The sequence below is a fragment of the Gossypium hirsutum genome, chromosome D13 (assembly GCF_007990345.1).
Source record: "Gossypium hirsutum isolate 1008001.06 chromosome D13, Gossypium_hirsutum_v2.1, whole genome shotgun sequence".
Lineage (NCBI taxonomy): Eukaryota > Viridiplantae > Streptophyta > Magnoliopsida > Malvales > Malvaceae > Gossypium > Gossypium hirsutum.
The window spans coordinates 58852953-58878188 of NC_053449.1; the positions used below are offsets into that span (position 1 = coordinate 58852953).

The 25236-nt window shown below is 29.4% G+C and overlaps 4 protein-coding genes across 9 annotated transcripts; 3 read left to right on the plus strand and 1 right to left on the minus strand.

Annotated features, from left to right (window-relative positions):
- Window positions 1-241: 241 nt before the first annotated feature.
- Window positions 242-1084, plus strand: LOC121224995 (uncharacterized protein At2g29880-like). The gene is made up of 2 exons (XM_041108660.1): window positions 242-607; window positions 683-1084. Exons 1-2 carry the CDS (start codon window positions 242-244, stop codon window positions 1082-1084), a joined length of 768 nt encoding a protein of 255 aa, XP_040964594.1.
- Window positions 1085-4298: 3214 nt separating this feature from the next.
- On the plus strand, window positions 4299-7815 carry LOC107888374 (uncharacterized). The gene is made up of 2 exons (XM_016812461.2): window positions 4299-4684; window positions 6980-7815. Exons 1-2 carry the CDS (start codon window positions 4517-4519, stop codon window positions 7508-7510), a joined length of 699 nt encoding a protein of 232 aa, XP_016667950.1. The 5' UTR covers window positions 4299-4516; the 3' UTR covers window positions 7511-7815.
- Window positions 7816-15657: 7842 nt separating this feature from the next.
- Window positions 15658-20011, plus strand: LOC107888375 (glycosyltransferase BC10). 3 transcript variants are annotated; one of them, XM_041109308.1, is made up of 12 exons: window positions 15658-15905; window positions 16266-16831; window positions 17242-17340; window positions 17501-17601; window positions 17685-17756; window positions 17888-17978; window positions 18128-18208; window positions 18302-18361; window positions 18453-18575; window positions 19195-19233; window positions 19343-19431; window positions 19730-20011. In XM_041109308.1, exons 2-12 carry the CDS (start codon window positions 16493-16495, stop codon window positions 19902-19904), a joined length of 1269 nt encoding a protein of 422 aa, XP_040965242.1. In that variant the 5' UTR covers window positions 15658-15905; window positions 16266-16492; the 3' UTR covers window positions 19905-20011. The 3 variants fall into 3 exon arrangements, 2 of the variants coding, with proteins under 2 accessions (XP_040965242.1, XP_016667951.1); XR_005923096.1 differs by having other exon boundaries at window positions 15665-15905; window positions 19343-19605; XM_016812462.2 differs by lacking the exon at window positions 19730-20011 and having other exon boundaries at window positions 15665-15905; window positions 19343-19617.
- A 2275-nt stretch (window positions 20012-22286) lies between these two features.
- On the minus strand, window positions 22287-25024 carry LOC107888376 (replication protein A 32 kDa subunit A). Of its 4 annotated transcripts, none has more exons than XM_016812463.2 (10): window positions 24827-25024; window positions 24525-24638; window positions 24249-24346; window positions 24001-24042; window positions 23805-23882; window positions 23432-23525; window positions 23242-23334; window positions 23073-23152; window positions 22646-22714; window positions 22287-22536 (listed from the first exon to the last, which is right to left on the minus strand). In XM_016812463.2, exons 1-10 carry the CDS (start codon window positions 24920-24922, stop codon window positions 22452-22454), a joined length of 849 nt encoding a protein of 282 aa, XP_016667952.2. In that variant the 5' UTR covers window positions 24923-25024; the 3' UTR covers window positions 22287-22451. The 4 variants fall into 4 exon arrangements, with proteins under 4 accessions (XP_016667952.2, XP_040965243.1, XP_016667953.2 ...); XM_041109309.1 differs by having other exon boundaries at window positions 23242-23313; window positions 24525-24635; window positions 24827-24991; XM_016812464.2 differs by having other exon boundaries at window positions 24525-24635; window positions 24827-24991.
- Window positions 25025-25236: the final 212 nt, after the last annotated feature.

The following is a 25236-nucleotide window of genomic DNA, read 5'->3' on the forward strand; positions in this document are numbered from 1 at the left end:
TTGTTTATGTTATTTTATGTATATAGTTTGTGAAACTTCAGTGGTGTTTTTGTGTTTTTTGTATTGTACTAAACTTGTTGAATTATAATTTGATTTCTTTTCATTCATCATGTGTTATAATTTTATTCTTTATGAGTTTTTTATTCATGATATTGAACTCAATTTTAATTTTATAAAGTGTTCACCTTTTGATTCATGATATTAAACTTAATTTTAATTTGTTTTTTTTCTTAAGATAATTATGTCAGGTGTTTCGGAATCAAATGTTCCTTCCCAATCATCTCGAGGAACCAAAAGAAAATGGGTTCCAAAAGAAGATGCGTCATTGGTTTCCTGCATGGTGGACTTGCACAATATTGGACCATTTAACGCTGATACGGGGTTCAAAGCCGGTTACTTAAACGAGTTGGAAAAAATGTTAGAAAAGGCTTTACCTAATGCAATGTTGAAGGCTAGACCTAATATCGAGTCAAGGATTAGGTTACTAAAAAGGGATTGGTCAATCGTGTATGACATGCTTAATGGCCAAAACAACAGCGGTTTTGGTTGGGACGACCATAAGCAGATCATTGTTGCTGAAGATGCGGTTTGGGACTCTTATTTAAAGGTAAGAATGAGTTCAAGTCTTGATTATCTTATTTTTACCACACTTATAACTAATATGATTTCCTCATTTTTGTAGAGTCATAGAGAAGCCGGTCAGTTCAGACATCGTAGTTTCCCTTACTATGACCAACTTACTGCCATATACGCAAAAGATCGAGTGACTGGGAAAGACGCTCAAACAGCCGTTGACGTTCTTGAAGAAATAAATGCTGAGGATGTACCTGCTGCAGATATTAATGAAGAAAGAAACGAATACTATGACTGTGATGCTAATGTCTCTTTGGATGACATGGATGTTTCTGCTACGGAGCTGCAAACAGAAACCAAGGGAGTTCATCATCTTCAAAGAGGAAAAAAAAGAATTCTGATGCAAGTGGTCATTTTTCTTCTTCAGTTAATGATGCTGCCACTTTATTGGCTGAAAACATGCGGGCAATTGGCGAACAAATCAGTAGGAGTATTGCCTCCGATGTGGTAGTTCACCAGGGCATCCAAAAAAAAGCGGCAAATTTATATCCAACCTTATGTGAAATAAAAGGTTTAACTATGGATGAACGGTTTCAAGCATTGAGTAAAATTTCAGATCATCCAACTCAAATGGTAGTTTTCTTTAGTTTACCTTCTGATGTACGGCTGAAATGGGTCAGAAGATTTCTTGCTGACCATTAAAATTTATGGTTTTGTTGATGACATTTTCGTAACTTTTTCTGTTTGTAATATTTGGGATGGTATGTCATATACAATGTTCTAACTTTTTGATGTGTCAAAACTGTGTAACATATGGATTGTGACATAGAATTTCATGAATCTCATTTAACCTTTTGTTAATATTCATTGTTATTATGTTTATGCAAAATACAATTCTAAAGTTATTTATTACTGCTAATATTTTTTTATTGTAGAATAATTAAATTATTTGTTCCACAAATGATATTTTAGCACATTAAATATGTATTGCAGTTTAATAATAATAAAGTAGATTATAAATTATATTTAATAATAATTATATATTATGATTTTAGTAAATTCATATAAGAATAAGAATTTTATTAAATTATATAATATTATTAAATTATATTTAATAATAATTATTTTAAATTATATTTTAGTATTATATATTATGATTTTATTAGTAAATTCATATAAGAATATTTATTAACAATTTTATTAAATTATATATTTTATTAAATTATATTTTATAACAATTATATTAAAATATGATTAAATTATTTATTATTTATATTAATAATCTTATTAAAATTTAATAACAATAATCATCTACCTTAAAAAAAATCTGCTAAGGGTATTCTAGTCATTTTAACTTTTTTCCTTATGCTATTACACCTTTATTCCATTCAACCAAACACAAGAATATCATTACGACTCTATTCCATTACATTCAACCAAACAAAAGAATTACCTATTATGCTTTTATTCCATTACAGCGAACCAAACGTGCTGTTACATTACTTGCATCATGTCTCCAAGAAAAGAATAGACTTTGTGGCATGAATGTTGGCTTTCACAGCACGAAAGTGACACTCTCGGCCATCAAAAGTCAATCCCTTAATGTGATGAGTCTTTATCTACTATTTATCGCCTTAACAGTAAATATATCTTTAACTTGACACAAAAGATGCAATGAAACCCTAGCAAAAAAAATTTGTGAAAACTCAATAGACAAGTTACCAAGGACGGCAGAAATCGAGGAGGTTGAAAGTAATGTGAGGGCACCGGCAGTGTCGAAAAAATGCCTAGACAACTACAGTTTCGGCTAGGGATGTTCAAACTTTGGTTAAAATCGAATTAGTCGATCGAACCGATCTAATTTTGTTAATCGGTCGGTAGTCAAACTTAGTTTGGTCAGAGGTCAGTTAATGGTTTTTTGAAATTTCGATTAATTCAGTTTGAAATCGGGTAATTAACTGAGTTAACCAAACTTAATAATTAATATTATATGTCAATTTCAAAACTTATGTAGTGTTTTAAATTATGTTGTGTTTCGAGACATAAAATTTCGGTTAATTCGGTTATCTTTCAAGACAAAAACATATATTTCTGTTAATTCGGTTAATCGGCCGAATTAAACGAAATATTTCAGTCCGATTAACGATTAAAAGATTATACAATTCAATTAATTCTAATTCGATTCGATTAATAACCGAATTAACCATTTGAACACCCCTAACATTAGCAGCTTAAAAATTCAACAAACGAAAATGGTCCAACGTGGATTTTCACTTGGTGACCAATGTACTAAACCCCCAAAAGAAAAGCTAACACAATGTTGGAACCCACTTCTATGAAACGTATTTTGTTAGTAAAACTATAATCCACACCGCATGCAATTCCAATCCTTACAATTACTTCTCAGCTCCCTATATTATTGGAAAGTAAGCAAATTCATCCTTGTAAAATTAAACCAATAAAATTTATAAGTGAGCAAATAAAAACATTTCAAGACCATGTCCAATTATAATTAGTGCAATTTTTAAAAAAAATGAAAAATAAACAAAATTATATTATATTCAAAAAATAATTATAAAAATCTAAAAATCCATAAATAGAATTATTAAATTAAAAATGAAAACTTTTATATAATACTAACATTTTTGGATTTTTTTATTTTATAATTTAATAGATTTTTATAAATTTGAATAATCTTTATGATTTCATTATTCATTATTTTTAAACCAATGAAAATGGTCCAATGTGGGTTTCATTTGGGTAACCAATATACTAAATCCTTAAGCCAAAGCAACTACAATTGCAAATGGCAGTTGGAACCCACTCTCTCTCCCACTTCTCTAATGTATAATGGCCACATATTTAAGTCAAAGCACTTGACGACAAATATAGCAAAGACTAAGGACTATATATAGCAATTAATTTGTTTTTGCTCTGAAAAGTGGGAAATAAATATGGTAAAGTGGGGAATGAGCAAGCAAATGACAAATGTGTCATCCCGCATACATACATAACATGAAATCCAAGAAAAGGGTTTACTACTTTGATAAATTTTAGGATTCGAGCTTGATTAGTTTCAATTGAGTTATATTATTTTAATTGTCAAAAATTTAATATTTTTATAAACAATAAATATAATTTTAAAAAATATATACACGTTATGATATATACATCATTTCAATCAAAGTCTATGAAATTTTATAGATTTGTTATATAATTTTTTTCACTCAAATCGTGTGTCATAATCTAGTATTAACAGTGACGAAGACAGGAGACTGGTAGGGGCCTCGGTCCCCCTTAAAATGAATTTTTTTTCATTTAAACCTTTTTATAATTTATAAAATTTTAAATTAATAATGGTAAAATTACACTTTGACCCCCCCAATGATAAAAATTTGACTTAATCCTTTAAAAATTATCAAGATATAGGCTATTAAAATGGTGAAATTACATTTTTACTATCATAAAAATATATAATTTAATTTCGCCCAAAAAACTTTTTGAACTTCACCTTGAGTATTAATAGTTTTATTTGATGGTGGCTGATTTGTAAGCATAACTTTTTCTAAAATTACAATCCATAACATCTAATTTCATCTCCAAATAAATCCTCACCTTATTTTTAGCTTTTTATAAAATTAATAATATACCCTAACCCTAAACTAAAATAACTTATCTTGTTCCATCTTTTTATAATAATAATAATAAAAGTAGTAGATGGATGCATTAAATTTGGTGGGATTGAATATTAAACATTGTATGTAAAGCAAAAAGGAAAGTTGTAGCAGATGGGGTTGATATGGTGGGATTGAATTGCGCGTCCTAACAAGTGCATGCACACCAAAATGCTGTGCGTGGGGATTGCCTCACCCACCCCCTACAATCCTTATAAAAAGGCCTGATTTGTTCGGCGAGTTAAGCAAGAGAGTGTGGTGAAAGAGAGATGGGGTGGAGGGCTTGTTATTTGGATGTGATATTGGTGCCATTAGGCATGCTCATCCCCATTGCTTATCATTGCTGGTTATGGCATAAGGTTAGGACTCAGCCTCTCGCTACCATCATCGGAATCAATTCCACCGGACGACGCTTCTGGGTCTCTGCCATCATCAAGGTACATTCTTGACTTTGCATGCACGTTGAATTAAGAAAATATTAGTTTCATAGGAGATATTGATCATATGTTTGACATAACTACAAATTAAAACATTTCGATAAAAGTACCATGGACTGCTTTGTATTAGAAGTTAAATTGCATTTTATCCCTCTACTTAAAAAATGGATAAATTAGTCTATATATATTAGATCAAAGAGCAAACTAGTCTTTCAATTAAAAATTTATCTATTTTTGCCGTTAAAAACTTCATGTTCATGGTTCCCTCAACTAGCCTTAAGATATGTTTGGTTGAGTGAAAAAAATGGGAAGATGAGAGGAAAGAAAATAAGATAGATGATCATTTTTCATTCTAATGCATAAGAATAGAGAGAAAACGATAGAGAAGTGTATATTAGTTCAAAATTATACATTTTTCAAATATTTTATTTTCTTTCTTACCATTTTTCCATCTTTCCTACTAAATACACTTACGGAAAGAAAATTTATATTTCTCATCCTTCTAATTTTCTACCCTTTCAATTTTCTTTTCACTTTTCCAAGCAAAGCCTTAATCCCTTTATTTCTTTTCAACTAAAGTGGATTTCTCTTTGGACATGCATGATTAATTGCGTGTTCTTAATTATTTAACTTAAGGCTACATTAATTTTTGTTACTAGACGTGTACGTGTGTCTATTCATATATATATTAAAATTAATTTTAAAAAGATTAAATGCGTGATGAGAATAAAAATTTATTAAAGTTCAATGACTAAATTGAATTCAGTTGTTAACGGCAATACTCGATTTATAATATTTTATTTTTAGTATCCAAAAACGAGAACTTATAAAAGTTAGATGACCGACTATGTAATTTACCTTAAATAACATCTAAATTCATTATTATAAATATGAACTTGTTGTAATATATTAAAGTTAACAATATTGATTTTTTTTAAAGAATTTAAAAGATAATTCTGTTTCGTTTTTCCTTTCTATTTTTAATATGTTTTGTTTCTTTTTTTATTCAATTTGTTATATTTCTTTTAATATTAAAATCTACTTTTCACTTAAAAATGCATAAATGAGCCTTCTTTTAATTCTCTATTTATTTAATTAAAAGGTTAAATCATTAATTTTTAAAGGGTTTAGATATCTATTATATCATTTAATCGAGGAAGGCCAAAGGCCCTCGCTTACACTGTAGCTATCATAAGTCAAGCTACAAAAAATTTATGGGTTTAAATTTGATAAATTAAAAAATTATGTATTAAAAAAATAAGTGTTGAAAAATTTAAGTTATAAATTTATTTGATATTACTTCAAATTAATAACTAAATACAATTAGATGGTTTGAAATTTTAAATTATAAAAAATATATATTCTACATTTTTATTCTTAATTTTTAAATATTTCATGTCATTCTAAACAAAAATAAAATTTTTATAGGATAATATAATATTAAAATAAATAAAATTAAATTAAATTAATTGAAAATATTTTTTATTAAGCGATAAGCAGCTCTTATCTATTTATTATTTTCATCAAATATATTAATTTTCAATTGAGTTAATTTTTTTAATGGTGTACCAAATAAAGCCCTAAAAATTACTGATAAAAATGTAAATATTTAGAGTTAAAAATATATTTGAGACGGAATTTCCAGATTCATATGAATAAAGAAAAATTAATTACGAAAGATGAAAATCATACATCAAAAGAAGAAATTAGGTTTTTTTTAAATAATTTTTTTAATCTTAGTCATAGATATAATTATGATCCATGGCTAAAAATTAATATACACTAAATTCTTATACCCAGCTTCGCCTGGGATTTAACAATAAATTATAAATAAATTTATTTTATAATTATATGAAATTTTCATTGTTTAAATATTCATATTATATGTTAATGAATTTATAATTAAATTAGACTAATCATGATAAATTATGTAAAATAAGAGTTGCATTAAAATACAATAAAATGAAGAGAGAAAAAAAGCTAAACATGATAAACACAAAAAAAATATAAAAATAAATAGTATATTAATATTATTAACTTAGCCATTGACAAATAAAATGAACACAATAAGAATAAGTATATATATATCAAAGTATAAATAAAAATTATTAACTTAGCCATTCACACTCATTAAATAATTAAAAAGCTCCAACCATTTGTACATTAATATTATATTGTTTCACTATACGTATTAGGTATTGAGTAAATAATGTAGCAATAATTTATTTGGATTTTTTATTCTAAAAGAACGAAGACAAAAGTGTATGATATGGTGGCATGCATGCATGCATGCAGGACAACGAGAAAAAGAACATCCTGGCAGTCCAAACGCTTCGAAACACCATAATGGGATCGACCCTAATGGCCACAACATCCATCCTGCTGTGTGCTGGGTTGGCAGCCGTCATCAGCAGCACTTACACCGTCAAAAAGCCACTCAATGACTCTATATTCGGAGCTCACGGGGAGTTCATGGTGGTTCTCAAGTACGTCACAATCCTATGTATCTTCCTCTTCTCGTTTTCGTGCCACACCTTATCTATCAGGTTCATAAACCAAGTCAACATCCTCATCAACACTCCCCAAGACCCCACCTCCATTGTTACCCCTCACTACCTGTCCGACTTGCTCGAAAAAGGGTTCCTCTTGAACACTGTGGGCAACAGGCTCTTCTACGCTGCGCTTCCTCTCCTGCTATGGATCTTTGGCCCTGTGCTCGTCTTTGTTGGCTCCATCACCATCGTCACTTTGCTTTACAACCTTGACTTCGTGTTTGGGTTTAGGAGAAACAAGCAAATTGATGTTGGAGACTGTGAATCAGGGTGATCCTACTCGTACATGTAGGCTTTAATGCCCTAGCAAATGCCATGCATGCGGTACTAGATTCCTTGGTTTGCTTCTCTAATTATAAGTATACGTGTGAAGTGAAGCAATTCCCGTTGCTTCACTAATAATTAAGTATGAACCCCCCCCCCCAATTTGTAATGCAAATGATGAAGTATATAGCTAGTCTCTAGCTAGCAACTGAGAGCATTCATTCAACCTTGCTGTGCATGCCTACCTGCTAGTAAACTCCTGCAAATATAAAACCAACTTGAAGCTGTTAAATAAAATCTTACAGGCTAAAAACACATGCATTTGTATAGATGGAGTTTTACCATTTCGTTTTTTGGAATTTAAATTTTACCAACTATTACTCATAAATTACTTACATTATTAGAATTAGAACCACAACCTTATTCGCTCAAATTTTAAAGGGTTTAAATAAAAATGTTAAACCTAAAAAATGAGGTTGAAAAAAAACTAAGTTCGTTTAAAATATAGTTTGGGTTTAAGCTTGAAATTTTAAGGTCTAAGCTTATCTTAGCCCGACCCATTTTTTGTAATGTATTATATTATATTATTTATATATGTTGTGTAATTTATAACACAAAATTAAATCTATAGTAATATATGATACTATGATATAAACATTAAAAAATGTTAAGTTGCATATATAATTTTACTAGATGAAAAATATATCTATAAAACTATTAAATTTTAAATTAAAAATAATAAAATTATTTTTAAAAAGAATTAAAAAAAATGCTTAATGATAAATTTGGCTACTAGTGTTTGCATGTTTTGTCAAAACGATCCTAATTGTATTTTTAAGCCTTTTTTGGCCATCAACCTTTGATTTTTTTTTCAATCTGCATTTTCTAACAGATTTAATGAATAAATTCAAGGTTTTAATATTTCATACGTTTGCTTATTGAAAAGTTTTTCTATTGAGTTAATTTTTTTAGATAATTCCGTTTATTTTCTTTAAATTAATAGAGTTATTTTTTAATTTAATGTGCTATTTATTTTATTATTTTCACATGCAATTATCTTATTGGGTTATCTAAGTAATAAATTACATCTCATTAAAGACTCAAAAATACACTTAGGCCCATTTTGACAAAACATGCAAATGTTAGTGGTCAAATATATCATTAAGCCTTAAAAAAAATAATACTGAGTATACTTAGAATGGTCTTAGCTAATTATTTACTAATATGAATAAAATTTGACAAAATTTTTAATTTATACTTCAAATTAAATTAAACTCGGAAAAATATAAAATATAAAAATATTATGTTTAAACTCTGACTCCAATTCGAACTAAAGATCAGAGGTGAGCCCAAGAGGCAGTTAGCGGCCTCGCCTCGAAATGGGTAAATTTATATTTACCCCCATAAATAAATTGCTTTCTCCAATTTTCTGTTTGTTCTTACTTTGATTTGTTTGTAGGATTTTCATCTAGACATCAATTTAAAAAAAATTAAATATACACATTTATTTATTGAAATATATATTTCTCTAATTTTAAAAAATTCTCACACATTCATAGAAATTGAGATTTTATTAACAAAAAGTGAGGTCACTCTATTTTTCATTTAAATATGTTTATCTACCTATCCATTTATTAGTATGATTTTTTTGAGAAATTCATTTACAAAACGTTATTTATTGAATAATATTATTAAATACTGATAATGAAATAGTTGTTATAGAAATTTATTTTTTAAATTATAAAAAGTATTAAGAAATTAAATTTATTTAATTAATTATTTAATTTTCAGTTTTGATATTTTAAATAATTTTATCAATTTAACATATATATATCATGTTACGTTTAGTAAATATGTATATATACAAATTTTATATATGAATATGGATGAAAATAAAATTTATATTCAATAATATTATTACTTTATTAGTTTATCTTCCCCTTTTTCTTTCAGGAATTTAAATTTTTTATATAATACCATAAGAATACTTTATTTTTTATGAAAATAAAATTACCGTTTTTTAGGTCAAATTATATCTATGGGCACTCTACAATGTTTAAATTTATGATTTAGTTGTCCATACTTTAATTTAACATAATCTGGTTCATCTATTTTTATAATATCACTTGTTAGTTCAAATAGTTGATATCATTAACTCTCATGCCGAAGTATATTTTTTTACAAGTTATAGACGGGTTTTTTTTTAAAATCATGTAAGCATTTTAACTGAAATAATTAAGAATGTTAACTATTTAGATTAACCAATGTCATTGAAAAAACAAAAGAGTAGATTATGTAAAATTAAAATATAAAGACTAAATCCCAAATGCGAGTATAGTAAAAGGACCAAAACTATAATTTAACTATTTTCTTATAATTACTAAAAATAGAGAAGAAGAAAAAAAGAGTTGGACATTGTCATAACATGACAGCCCTTAGGGCTTTTATTTCCCTACCATGTTTAAATTTTATGATTTATTATCTATATTTTAATTTTACATCATTAATTTTTTATTTGTACAATATCATGTAGAAATAATTTGTATATGTTAGAAAAGTAATTTTTGATTAAATTCACGCAAGTATTTTAACCGAAATAATCAATAATATTAACTAATATCATTATAAAAATAATATACTAAATTATGTGAAATTAAGATGTAAATTTAAACCCTAAATACGAGCATGATAAAAGGATCAAAAACATTATCTTATAATCACTTATAAAAAGAGTTGTCCACCTATCATGACATGATACCCCTTCCCTTAAGGATTTCCTTTCTATATAGCAGATTTTACCTCACCCACGATACGAGTAAACAAAAAATATTTTATACATATTTATAAAATTATTTCAACAACTGATTATGGGTGAAGTGGTAAGAGATTCCTATTTAAATTTATCGGTTTTGTGTTCAATATTCTTAAATAATATTTTTTAATTATTTTATTTGAAATATTATATAAAAATGTGAAATAATAAAGATACATTTATAATAATATTAATTATCTTTTAAAATAAAAATATTTTAATAATTTTATAATTGAATTTGTGTCGAGTTGAATAGGATTAACTTGCAACCCCTTTTGACTTTCTTGCATTATACTTTTTATTTTAATTTTAAATAGAGAATTTGTTTTATTTGAATTTAACGTGGAAAAACGTGGAATCAACTCCATGTTTGGATTTTTTTCATATTTTAACAATTTTGATTTAAGAGTTTTTTTTTATTTTTTAAATAAATATTTTTAATTTAATATATATATTTTTATAAAAAAAGGATAATGATATTTTTGACCTTATATTTTATTAAATCTTCTAATGTGATACTCTTACCTTGAAAATGTTTATATTTGTACTTGAAGTTTAATTCTTATATCAATGTGGTACCATATTGAAGTTTCGGAATTTAACATCATTAGACAAAGGTACCACATTGAAAGACAAAATCAAACTATAGATAACAAAATAGATATTTTCAAAGTAGATGTGTCACATTAAAATATTTTATAAAGTATAAGGATTAAATATGTCATTATCCCTTGTAAAAACAATATCAAAGTTTGAACTCGATAATCCAAGCCAAAGTTAGAGACAAATTCAAATGAGTTTGAATTGATCTATCTTAGCATTTAAACTATTTGAGCTCGAAATCATTTTAAGTTTAAATCATGTTAGAATCAAACTTGTAAATAAAAACTCTTCAAAATTAAAAAAAAAATAAAAAACACTTACAATTTTTTTAAATAGTCTTTCAAAATTTAATAAAAAATAAAATATTTCCAAAAATTTTATAAAAATCAAATTTTTTATTTTATAAAATATTATTTTTACCGCTAGTGAATTTGGATCAAATGTAGAAAAATTTATAACAAGTAAAATATATTAAAAACTCTATCACACGCCTATGCGTGTGAAAACCACATATTTAGAATATAGATGTGACATTTGAAATAACATATAATAAATAATGAAATATGTAATTTGAAACTAATTAATAATAACAACTAAAATATAAATGATGTTAAAATGAAAAAAAATAAATTAATTTGTGAGTAAAATAAAATTTAAACACAAAAATACAACATATCAATAATACTAAATAGATACAGTTATTTATCTTAGTGTTGTCATCAATCTTGAGTTGGTGTCAAGTTAACTTATGACACTGATTCAATCAATAATATTATTAATATATACAAATGATGAATGTAATAAATTGTGCACATTAAAATAAAAATGTACAAAAAATATTAAAATGAAACTTTGGTTAAATAGTAAATTTAAATTTGTACTAATTAAATTAGAGTGCGTTCAAATCCCACAATATGTATTTTTTATTAGTTTTTGTTAAAATAAAAAATTAAAGTACTTTCAAATAATATAATTATTTTAATATAAATTTTAAAAGTTATATAAAAATAATAAAAATCATTAAATTTGAAGTTACCAGATAATAATGTTTATTACTTCAACTAAAATCAAAATTAATTTTTATTTAATTATTTAAAATATACTATATAACCTTTTTTTCACTTAGATTCTAAATGTGTCGTACTCTTTATCATATTAAAAAAATCATTGACATTAACATCAGCTTAAAAGGGGGAAGAAAAGTTGCCACGTGTCTGAATTATTTAAAAGTCAAAACACTAAAAAAATCATTTTATTTTGAGCTGTCAATTAAAAAAATACAAAAAATAAAAATAAAAACAACATTAAGAATATGAAAAGACTTTTCGTTGGAAAATCAAAGATTTCACAGAAGAAACTTGTTTAAACAAACAAGTTAAACAAACAATAAAATAAGAGCACAACCTTCCACTACATAATAAAAATATCTTTTTATTTATTTATTTATAATTATTGGAAATTTTTAATTTTTATTGAGATTTTGAAAAGCATTTTTATTTTTTAAAATTAGAAGTTCTATTTTTCAAAAATTTTTAATGTAAAGATTTTTTAATTTTTAAAAAACCTTTATAATTTTATTTATTATATAAACTTTAAAAATTTTACTAACATAATATATAAAACAAAATAGTTGGTTAACTACTAGTGTAATTTACCCTATTATTTATTTATAAGCATAATGATAAATTTAGTCTTCAAAGTTTTTATATTTTGTCAATTTGACCCTTAACCTTTCAAAATGAGTTATATTTGACCATCAATCTTTTAAAAAGAGTGGATTTATTTTTTTAACAAAAATACTAGCTAAAACTTTAAATTTTTAAACATGACAGCTCGCATAGCAATTCACATGTGCTTCATGCTATTTAAAAAAAATTATGAATTTACTTTTTATTTTATATTGAATTTTGTTATTTTTGAATATTTTTATAAATTTTAAATTATTTATTGACGTGACATATGAGATAAATAATGTCATATTTTTATGAAGCACAAATAGATTGTCATGCTAACATCATTAAAAAAACAATATTTTAATTAGTATTTTTGTTAATGATTTCACTGTTTTTAAAAAGTTGAGGGTCACATTTAGTTTATAAAAAAAATAAGGGTCAAATTGATAAAATATGAAACATTAAGGGTTAAATTTATCATTGTGTCTTATTTATAAATCTTCAACTAATTTTTATTTTATATTATTATTGACTAATAGTTTACAAAAGGCAAAATTTCAAAATTCACCCTCAAAGTCTCGAGGTCTTTTCACTTCAGCTCTTAAAGTTGATGACATTATTGAGGTTCCGTAACACGTTAGCGATGATGTAGGATTTTGAATTAAATTTATTTAAAAAAATTAAAAATAAAATATAAATAATAGATTCAGGAAAATTTTAAACTAATGATTAAAAAAATGAAAAAATATAAAAATTAAAATTATTAAAAAATTTCCTTTTATTTTTTATTCTCCCTCTCCTTCACGTCTCTCGATATCTCTTCTTTTTTATTAAAAAAGTTCTCTTTTTCTCATCCCTCTTTCTGTCGTTTTTTCTTCCTTCCTTCTCAAAACAAACCCTAGCCGCCGATGCTGCGCCGCTCACCACTGCTGAACTCTGCTCCTCTCTATCACCTTCTAACACCATCGCCACACTATGGCCACACCCAACCAGCCCAACGTTTCTACTAATGCTAAGTCAATATGCTTAGAATACATGAATGAAAGGTCTGGTTTGTTTTTAGTTTTCTACCCTCCGCTTAAGAGAAAGTGGCCAAAGGTGGCGAGTAAGAGATGGGGTTGGAGGCCAGGGTTCAGGAAGTATACAGTTTGGAGATTATCCCAAACATTGATGGGGATGGCCTCGTTTATCCACCGTAGCGCCGAGATTCCAGGGAAGTTCTCGCTCCTTTGAACCCCGATGTGCACGTACAACGCCAAAAACGTCTTTCCTAGCCTTGGAAATATATGCTCTTCCAAATACATCTTCACAATGTCAACGCTCAATAACTGAGCTGATCCACCCACGCCCCCCCCCGTCAAAATACCATCCACAACTCAAATATTCTTTAAACAAAATGATAATACTAATAAGTCAACAAAAAAAGGGGTGGGGGCATGGGGATCATTAATTACTAGGGAAGAATTTTCCGGTAATACGAAGGATCTTGTGGCCTTGTTTATATTTGATGCGGATCTTGAAAATGTCGAGTTTGTGGAAGAGGAATTCTCGATTAGACTAGAAAACCTGGGATGACAGGATTGTTGGGGCTTGTTTTGAGAAGGGGAGAAGAAGAAGATTAAAAAATTAAAAAATAAAAATAGAAAGACGCAAGGGAGAGGGAGAATAAGAAAGAAATTATTTTTAATATTTTAATATTTGTACATTTTATTATTTTAAATATTTTTATTGTTTTTAAAATTTTTAATTTTTAATAAATTCAATTCAATATTCCATTTCATCGCTAACGTGTCACTACACCTCAGCAATGTCACCAATTGAGGTGGCATTGACTGTTAAACGATTATCATTCATTTTTGGCATTATTTGAAAATTGTTTGCAACCTTTGGATGAGATTGCAAAATAAAAAATAAAAAAGTAAGGGCGAAAGTGAATAAAACCCTAAAATGTTGACGGTGAATTTTATAATTTTGCCCTTATAAAACTCATGCAATATCATATAGGGTTAATATAGTTGGAGCTACCTAAATTTGACAACTTATACCTATTTAGTACATCAACTTTTTTTTGGATTTAACTAGCAACCAAAACTTGAAAACCTTAAATTAATTTAGTATTTTTTTTAAGTATTTAACTAATACATTACAATCTCACATTTTGACACATCATAAAAATAAGAAATAAAAAATTGCTATATGTCACAATTACTATTAATTTTTAATGTCACGTCAATTTTTTTTAACAGTGTTAATTAAATACCTAAATAAAGTATCAAGTTAACTTATAATTTTTATATTTAAATACTAATTAGATTTAAAAAATTTAGCTATCAAGTAGACACAATTTGCCATGTTTAGGTATGGTAATTATTATCCCAATAAAATATTATTTCTTAAAAAAATGATTTCTGAAAATTGAAAAAATAAATCAAATATAAAATCGATAAAACCGCAGGTATTTTTTTAAGGGCAGAAATCTCCAATAGTGGCAACTTCCTTCTTTTTGGGAATAAGTTGTTTTCTTTCTTTCCTTTCACTTTTTCTATTGTCCTAAATTATCCCATCCATACGGCATAACGTAACCATTTATGTCCCTGTTCCTCCATCTTCCCTTCTATTTCAAGCTTGCTTTTTTTTTCTTCTTCTTATTTTCAACCCACCATATCCACAAAATCCCCATATTATGTCCTCCTCCTGAACCTTGGGTTGACCTTTATTTTTGAAAATGACCAAAACTTTAAGTTAAACATGCTTAAACTTCTTTTGCTTGCTTCTCTAGCTAAAATGAAAACATTCCAAAGTTTTGAGTACATGAAATAAGGAACTATTAATGATGAAAAAGTTTATGCCGTTGGGTATTATTGAATGCACACAACACAGGGAGGAATGGATGAGATGTGTTTTGGAGTGGACTATGTGACTGTACTTTCCTTTTGTTTTACTATCACTAATAACAAATAATAAATTAAAAAATGGCTTATTAAGTATATTAAAAAAAAACTGTAGATAGTGATCAAGTTGAATGATTTCATTTTTCTCCAAGTTGGGAACTTTTGAATGGACAAAGTGGGAAACTTGAAAGAAAGAAAGGAAAGAAAGTGATAGTTTTTTTTTTTTTTCCAAATTAAAAAATAATTTATTTTTTATGGGGGGTGCTTTCTTTAGTTTCCTTCTTAGACTTTAGAATTGCCACTGTTACTAACTGGAGCTGGAGCTTGAACTGGATCTGGATCTGGATCTCTCTCTCTTTCTCTCTCACTCCCATATTTTCTCAGTACTCTGCATTGTCCTATCAAACCCCATCTCTCAAATTCAAGGTACTCTTGCTTCTCTTCATCACTTCATTGCAACCACTGTTCATTTCTCTTCTCTTTTTTTCCCCCTATTTTCTCTAAGAGTTCTATTCTTATTAGCATATTAGGGTAGGTAAAGTTGATTTGCAGGAGTCTGATGTAGGAACAAATACATAAAAAATCTCTGTTCAATCTTTGCATTGTTCACATGGTGTATGTGACTATGTTTATTTGTGTCTGTGTTATTCAAAATAACAGTATGGTCCCTGCTTTGCATTTAAAACTTGTTTTTCTTTTCAAGGTTGATTAAACTTTAAAGCATATACATGTTTGTTGTATTCATTAAATTGATGTTGTCTTTGTCTACCATCTACCCTTTTTCAGATTATGGTCTGATCCCAGAAAAAGAAACTTAATTGCAGACAATAAAGGGTATTTGTTTGCAGTCAACGGTCAATGGTCAAAACAGGCTAAGTAATAAGATGGTGAGATTAAGGACAGTGAGTGATGGTTTGAGATGCTGATATGTTGCCTTCAAAATCTAGATGAAGGCAACCACCCTATGCAGTGCAGTGGCAACTAAATGTAAAAGCTATTGATATTTCCTCATCATGTCTGGTTCAAGACAGCGTCCCTACCTCAAGAGGCCTGTGTGGATTATTGTATTGGTGAATTTTGTGATCTTGTTCTTGATTGCTGCCTATCTTTACCCTCCGGCAACTTCGGCAGCTTGCTTTATTTTTTCTCCTACAGACTGTACTTTGCTCAATCAGCCACCAGCTCCCAAAATTCCTACTAGGGAATTAACTGATGATGAGACCATCTCTCAGGTTGTAATTAAGGAAATCCTCAAAACACCTCCTGTTGAATCCAACAATCCGAAAATTGCCTTCCTGTTTTTGACTCCGGGTCAACTCCCTTTTGAGCCACTCTGGGCTAAGTTCTTTCAGGTAAGACTTCCAGTTCCTCGCTCGTTCGTGATGTTTTTTGTTTTGGCTTTTCACTCGGTTATCGGCCTGCCTTAACATGGCTTTGTTCTTTGTGTGTCTTATGGACTTTGATCTTTGTGTTGAACTTGCTGCCTTGTATGTCTGTCATTCGTATTAAATGAAATTTGGTATCAGCTCTGATAAATGCAAAAGACAGCCATAGATGCTGGTGCATGCTGGACAGAAGTATTCATTTCTTGGCTTTCCAAACTGATCTAAATGCAGGCTAGCCTGCATTTTCTTTCTTTCTTTTTAAAGCTTTTTGCAGGTGAACAAATTATATAGAAACATGGATACACCGATATATGCCTTTGCTGGGGACTATACAAACTTCACTATTAAAAATCACATTGTATAATCTTTTCCTGCAGGGCCATGAGGGTAGATTCTCTGTCTATGTTCATGCTTCCAAAGAAAAGCCAGTACACACAAGTCATTACTTCATGGGCCGAGACATTCACAGTGAATCGGTTGGTAGCATTAATCATTTTATGCATTTTGTTATAAAAATTTTGATGAAACCTTTTGTTCCTCAATTTTGATGAATCTTTATCCGCCATTAAACTTCAAATTTCTGCTTGAATATCACTTTATATAGTGTCACCTAAAATAGCAGCTATAAAAATGCAGGTGTCTTGGGGTAAAATTTCCATGGTTGACGCTGAGAGGAGACTGTTGGCAAAGGCACTTTTAGACTCTGATAACCAGCAGTTCGTGTTGTTGTCCGAAAGGTAAATGTGGCATAGGATTTCATTTTTAATATTCTCATGATAAGTAGTTAGCTGAAGTTTTCCCCTTAAACCTTCTTCCACAGTTGCATTCCATTACAGAACTTTGACTATGTCTACAACTACTTGATGCTCACTAATGTCAGCTTTATCGACTCGTAAGCAACATTGAACTCTTTCCTTTATCCTGTCCTGTAACTTTAGTGTGAAAAGCCTTTCCATTTGTTGTTGTAAATATTGAGTTTATGAAAACTATTTTTTCCCTCACTTGATCTCTTCCTCTCATCAGTTTTGTGGATCTTGGTCCACATGGATCCGGGAGATATTCCGAGCATATGATGCCCGAAGTTGAAACGGACGATTTTCGAAAAGGCTCACAGGTAAATCCCTTTTAGACTAATAATATATGGCTTTGCAGCTAAACACTGAAAGTGTAGTTAGATTGAAACAATAGACAATGGTGGACAATTACATTTTGGGGTTTAATCTGTGATTATAAATGAGTTAATCAACTTTTTGTTTGTTTCAGTGGTTCTCCATGAAGCGGCAGCATGCTATAATAGTTATGGCTGACAGCCTATATTACACTAAGTTTAGGTATTACTGCAAGGTAATCTTCCTATTGGACTCACCTTATTGTATGTTTTGTGAATAAGAATATAATGTGATTATATTAACGTCCATGTTATGTGTGTTGTGTCAGCCAAATATGGAAGGGCGCAATTGCTATGCAGATGAGCATTACTTGCCAACTTTTTTCAATGTTGGTACATTTAGACTCGCTTATTCCGCTTGTATCAATAAATACTTGCTTTGATTTTTTATATATTATATTTGTGCATACTTGCATGCAGATGATTGATCCTGTTGGAATAGCAAAACGGTCAGTAACATATGTGGATTGGTCTGAACGGAAGTGGCATCCTAAATCATTTAAGGCCGAAGATATTACATTGAAGTTCCTCAAGAACCTTACAGTAAGTTGTCACATTACATTACATTTTATTTATGTGCCTTGTCTCTACTAAGAGCCCTACGGGTGTAAAGGCTGAGAGTTCTACCATTAATGACCAATTTGCCGTAAGTCATGGGGTTCGAGTTAGACCATGCGTAAAATCTTCAGTTTGCCACAGCTCCAACTGTTTAGGCATTTAAAAATGCTCCACTCTCTGTGGAGTAGGGAAACAGAACTCGCTAACTCAAATGGGAGCATGCTCTACCATTAATGACCCATATGTTATATAGTCATGAGGTTGAGTCAGACCATGCGCAAACTGATGAGTTTGCACATGTTTCCGCCCGGTTCAGATATCATGTGGCATTCATATTCTGCGTCTCTCAATAGAGTGGGGAAACAAAACCCTCTAGCTCAAGCGGTAGCATGCTGTCCCATCAATGACTTATATGCCATAGGTCATGAGATTGAGTCAAACCATACGCAAATTCTTCAATTTACCATAGTTCTACTCTGTTCAGACACTATGAATCGTTCACATTCTTTGAACCCATAAAGGGCCTCAAAACCCCAACCAGAATTAATAAGAGTGTGTTGATTGGTGTAGATTTAAGAAAGAAAAACTGTGTGTTTTTTTGCAGACCATTGACGACATAGTCCATTTCACAAGTGATGAAAAGGTAAAAAGAGTATTTATTTTGTTTTCATTTTATTTTTGTACTCTCATAATAAAATAATAAATAAAATGGGGGGTGTTAGTGTATTAATTGGTATGGGTGGTGGGTGCAGAGGATGCTTACAGGACCATGCCTGTGGAATGGAATAAAGAGACCTTGTTATTTATTCGCAAGAAAGTTTTATCCAGAAACATTGGAGAGGTTGATGTTCTATTTCTCTAATTATACAACACTATCTGTGTAGTCTTTCCCTTTCCCCTTGCCTTTCCCTAGTGCTGTGATTAATGTTATTATTCTTTGATTTGATGGGATCAGTATCACAAGCGGACTCAGATCAATGTCATTCAACAGGATTAAAATTTTGATTGATAAAAGGTTTTATTTTAAGGGTTTTTATTTCAGGGCTTTTAACATTAATCTTATTATGGAGTCTTATTATATTTATTATTTTTGATACAATGTCAAGAACCATTCATAGTTTCTTTCAACTCTTAAATAGGAGTATAATGTGCTTCAGCGCACTCAAACTTACGTCCTCTTACATTGACAATAATACCGATGCCCATCGAACTGATGCTCAATCGGCAAATCACATAGCATTTGACTTCGCATACATAGGTAGGAAGAATAGACAAGTGAGAAAGAATGAAGCTGTAAAATTTTTTGATTCATAGGCATCCTTTTGTATACAAGATTTGTAATAATTATAATATAATATTGTGCTCCTAAACATTAGGAGAACTATTCAGAATTATTATCAGATTTTTAATAATTATTTAAATTAATGCGTATTATATTTTTTGGATAATATATTTAAGTTTGAATTCCTGAATATTTTGAATATATAAATTTAATAGAATAATACATTTTAATCGATTTCTCTAACCAACCCAATAAAATTAATTTAATTGAACTAGTTTAATCGAATTGGCTCGGTTTAAATAGTTATGTCCGTTTTAATTGACTTCTGTTCACCCATAATGACAAACTAGAAGTTTAGGGTTTATAAATTTACAAAAATGTTCTTTTGAGGTTTAAAACTTAATAAATTTAAAAAGTAGAAGTGAGTTTCTTCTACAGGTAGTTGGACTAGGTTTAAATTCTAGAGTCGACATTATTAGGATGACTTTACTTGAATGCTACTTTCAACGTAAGAAAAATTAGGCTCAAATCATAAAATAGATGGAAACACCTATAATTATAAAAACAAAAAAAAACAAAAAAAATTAATAATAAAAACACTTCAATTCATCGTGACAATATAATTAACAACAAATAATATTTTTATTACTTCAAAATTTATGTACAGAATAATTACTTGTACATTAGTATATCATATAGTATTACAGACTATAATAAACACATTTAAATGTCAATTGAAACAATGTTTTTAAATTAATCTAAAATAATGTAAAAATGAAATTTAATTTTAAAACAGATTTAGAAAGTAAAATATTTAGAAACCAATGGAAATAACATATTTAAAAAATAAATTAAAATACCATAAAATTTAAAAAACTAAAATCTTTAAAGTTACAAATTTGTTAACAAAAAATTTAAACCAAAAAATATTATTAAGAATTTTAAAACATAACTAAAATATTTATGTAATTATGATTAACAGTATTAAGTTTTTTTAAAATGGATTATATTGTTAAATGTATTGAAATGTGTTATAAAAAACCATAAAAAATTGAAAAAAAAGTCTTAAATTATTATTAAAAATTATAAATTAATATAATTTGTAACCATGTTAAATTTCAAATTAAATAATGTTGTAAATTGATATAAAATAATTTTGAAAATGCAATAAAAAATAGAAAAAACAATAGATTTTAAAAATAGTTTTGAATAGCATATTTTTAAAATACATATCAAAACAATTAAAATTTGGCAGGAGTATTACCTTTTACACATTTTAGTATATGAGTTGCGAATAAACTATTTCAAATGGTAATATTCAACACACTCATGATTTATTTTTAATAAAGAGAAAAAAAATATTTATTTTAATTAAATATTATTTATTATAGACCGTGTGGTCTGTGTGATTTAGTTATCAATTGAAACACACGAATAGAGGAGTTTATGGCCGCCCAGCCCGACGGCCCGCTCGAAATATAGGAGGATTTGGGTAAAAATATAGGCCCAAAATATGGGCTTGGGTAAAAAAAATAGGCCCGTTTAGAAAACGGGCCGGGCCTCGGGCACCACTTTTTTGGCCCTGGCCCGGCTCAACCCGAATATAATAAATATATATTTTTATTTTTAAAATACTTTTAAAATATTTTTTTTAATTTTCTAAATTTTTTTTGGTGTTTATTTAAAAAATGGGCCGGGCCGAGCCCGGTCTTAGGAATTTTCCCCCAGGCCGGGTCTGGACAAAATTCCAAGCCCATATTTTGGGCCGGGCCTAGGCCTAAGACTCGGGCTAAAAAATTTTTATGGGCCTAGCCCGAACCCGACCCGCCCATGAACACCTCTACACACGAATACAATCTATTGTAAAATTTATTAGAAAGAAAAGGATTTATTTTCAAAACTTCTAACATATATTCCTGAGAACAATATTTAAATGAAAAGCCTAGACTTAATTTACCATATATATAGTTAAATTTGTTTGTTTTTACCTTTTTATTATTTTTGTATAAAACAGAGAAACATTAACGAAAATTTGATCAGTTAATATACTCAATAATTTGTTTTAAAACTAATTTACATGGTTAATTAATTACGGAAAAGCCAATTATATTGTTATTGTGGCTAATTAATATAATTTGCATTTTATAATCAAATTAAAGTTTTGCAGAAATTAAAAAAATAATAAGTCAACTGACATATCAACAGAAGAATGTCATCCCTTGTGGCAATACCAAGTCATTCATACAAAAGATTTCTTTGGATATATTTCATATAATATGATATCTACCACTAAACGAATTTCTCTACCTATAAATGTATTTACTATAATATGATACTTGCATTCTAAAACTAGGCAGAACTCATTTTGTTGTGTTGTGCTGGTGTGGTTCAGCCTAGGAATGATGCCTAAAAGATTGAAGCATGCAATTCCATTCTATTAGATTCTACAAGATTGAAGCGTGCAATCCAATCCGAGCAAATATATCATACAAATAAAGTATAAGAAACGACAACATCCATCACCAGTCATTACAGACCCAATTTAACACCTAATTCCAAGCTAAGCTATGCTCTGAAACTTAGAGACCTTCTACAGCCTTGTAGTGATAATCATCAATGGAGGAGTAAACCAAACCTTCCCTTTCAAGAAACTCAATCGCATCCCTACCACAAGAGAAGAGAAAAAAAAAGCAAAAATTAATAAATTAATAGATGAATATTTTACATATACATAACTAAAATAACTCCAAAAGTATATTCATCATGTACATACTTGATTTTCTCTAGGGGAGATTTCAACTGTTGTGAAAGTTCGTCTACGTGTATCCCCATTTCTCGATCACTGTAAATGGTAATAACCGGCCAGTCAAATCAATTCAGAAAATCGTTAGTAAGTTAAAAATTCCAAGTTTGTTCCTTTGATGGAAAGCCCCAAATAGCTATTCAAGCCAACCAAACGTAACATGGATGTTTAAATAGCACCGACCACCACCCTCCAAAACAATTCTCTAAGAGCAAACAAGGCATTCTTCAAGTTCAAGTTCATGAAAAAGCTTGATTTTGATTAAGTTATATGGGTAATCAGAACATGCTTCTCATCTATTGCAATTCATTCAAGTTGCATACGGGTTTCCCAATTGAAAATTTTTGAAGCCAAGTTTCTTACCTAGGGGAAAAAAAAGTTTTTGTTCAGTACTTACATGTTTGAAGGTTGCTGCAGATAGTTCAGAACCAATTTATCAAAACTCTTGAGTCCATCAGCATTATATTGCATAGAGAACTGGAAAAAGAAAAGATAATATTTATTGGAAGAAAAAAAAAAGAGAGGATTTAATGGAAATGATAAAGTTTGATATTTTGATTTCATACATCATTTGTCGAAGCTGGGTGGTGCCCATTTGATGCACCCCGCACAGGAGTGCCGAATGATGAATCTGGCGCCTGTGAGGCCAAAACACTACCCTGTGATTACAATTAGCATAAGGGAAAAAACCAATCAAAAGCCATACTCATCTCCAAGAGAATAAATCAAACTGCATAAGCATCTTAATATGCAAACCTCATTAGCTTTGGACTGCACTTTGGAATTCTGCAGGTGGAAATGTATGCACTCAAGATAGTGGCAAGTAACTTCATCAAAATTTGTCACCAACCTAGAATTGCAAGCAAACCAAAGAATATTACATATCCAAGCTAGTCTGTTGATTTATGATTAATAGGTTAGGCAATTAATTAGATAACAAATATAAAGGATTCTATATGAACAATTTGTCACATGATATGGATCAGATGCCGTTGGAAATCTTAGTAAGATCAGATTCAAGCACAGTTCAGATACTATCAACAAATTGTGGAATGTGATAACAATAAAAGGGAGATCCCAACCTTGCAAATCTATTGGGAAACTAGGAATTTTATTTATGGAAACATACCTCACAGAGAAGGCATTTAATTGCCTCTTGCTTTGAAAAGTTTGCAAGTGTCCATTAACACGAACATAAGTCCCATCTCTATAGCAAAGAGAAATTAAAGAATGAAACAAAATATAATAATATAAAAGCATATAATGACATTTCAAAGCAAGAAACAATAAATGCTTGATTGAATTAAATGAAGGAGAGAACTTACTCCAAGGCATCCAAGTCTCCTGTGTCGAGTCTTTCAGTTACCCTGATTGAAACAGAAAAATTCGTTTAGAGAAGTAGATACAGATTTCAAATCAAAATTGCTTCTCTCATTTCAATATTGATTTTTAATGCGGTGTTGAAACCAAAAAAAAAAACCACTAAGGTTACCAGTAATGCAGGGAAACGAATTAAATAACAATAGGATGACATTCATAATTCGTAGAATTAAAATGGAATCTACCGCTTTACCATCTTATACATTCAATTCGGCCTGTTCCATCATCGAGGTGGAAACGTATATCTGAGGACCTTGAATTTTTGTTAAACACCATGCCAACTACAGTAACCTGAACCAGCAATGCATCCGAAAGTAAGATAAAAGAAAGAAGAATGAATTAATCAAATAACTCGATGAGTTATGAGGATTTCTTCAAATAAGCTAAGAGATTTGTAACTGTAGATGCCCAGATTTATACACTACGATTCTTTTCAAGGGAAACAGTGGAAGGATCTAAGAAACGGTACATTGGCAACATCAACACCATCAATTATGAAGCTGGATTTCTCATCACCAGATTGAGATGCTTCACTTATCTGCTTCACCGTCGCTGGTACCAACCCCTGCATATCACGGATCTCCTAAACGCCAAACAGGTAAAAACGTGAAATTAGATCGATCGACTTCAACAAACATTCAAAATTTCAAATTTCCTCTACTAGATTTATTTGATTTCCCCTGGCGCGAAACAATTCTGCCGATATTTTCCCGGCTGCCAAACAGAATATAGGAAGGATAAGGACATAAAGGTTAAAGAGAGATGACTGACCCTAGCAGAAGATGGAGTTGAGCCACCAAGCTGAGAAGACATGAATCCGCCACCGGCCAAGGGGGAGCTGTCTTCAAACTGACTACTAGAAAACATGTTTGAAACCCTAAAAGCAGAGATAGCTGATACGAGAGAGGCAGAGACGAAAATGAAACTGAAATTAATTCTATATGCAAACTATATAAAAGTACTTGCAGTAAAGAGAAAAGTTGGTTTACCGCTTTAAACTTTCCCGCCAACTAGTCTGTAATTTTCCCGCCTGATTTTTCATTTTAACAAAGAAATTCAGGAAATGGGCCGTAACCTTGTGCCCATTCGATAATAGCTCCTCTACCATATACAACTACTGTTAACCTTCTGTCATAGCGTAGTGATAGGAGGCTGTTTATTCAGCCCAATTTGCATTCCTC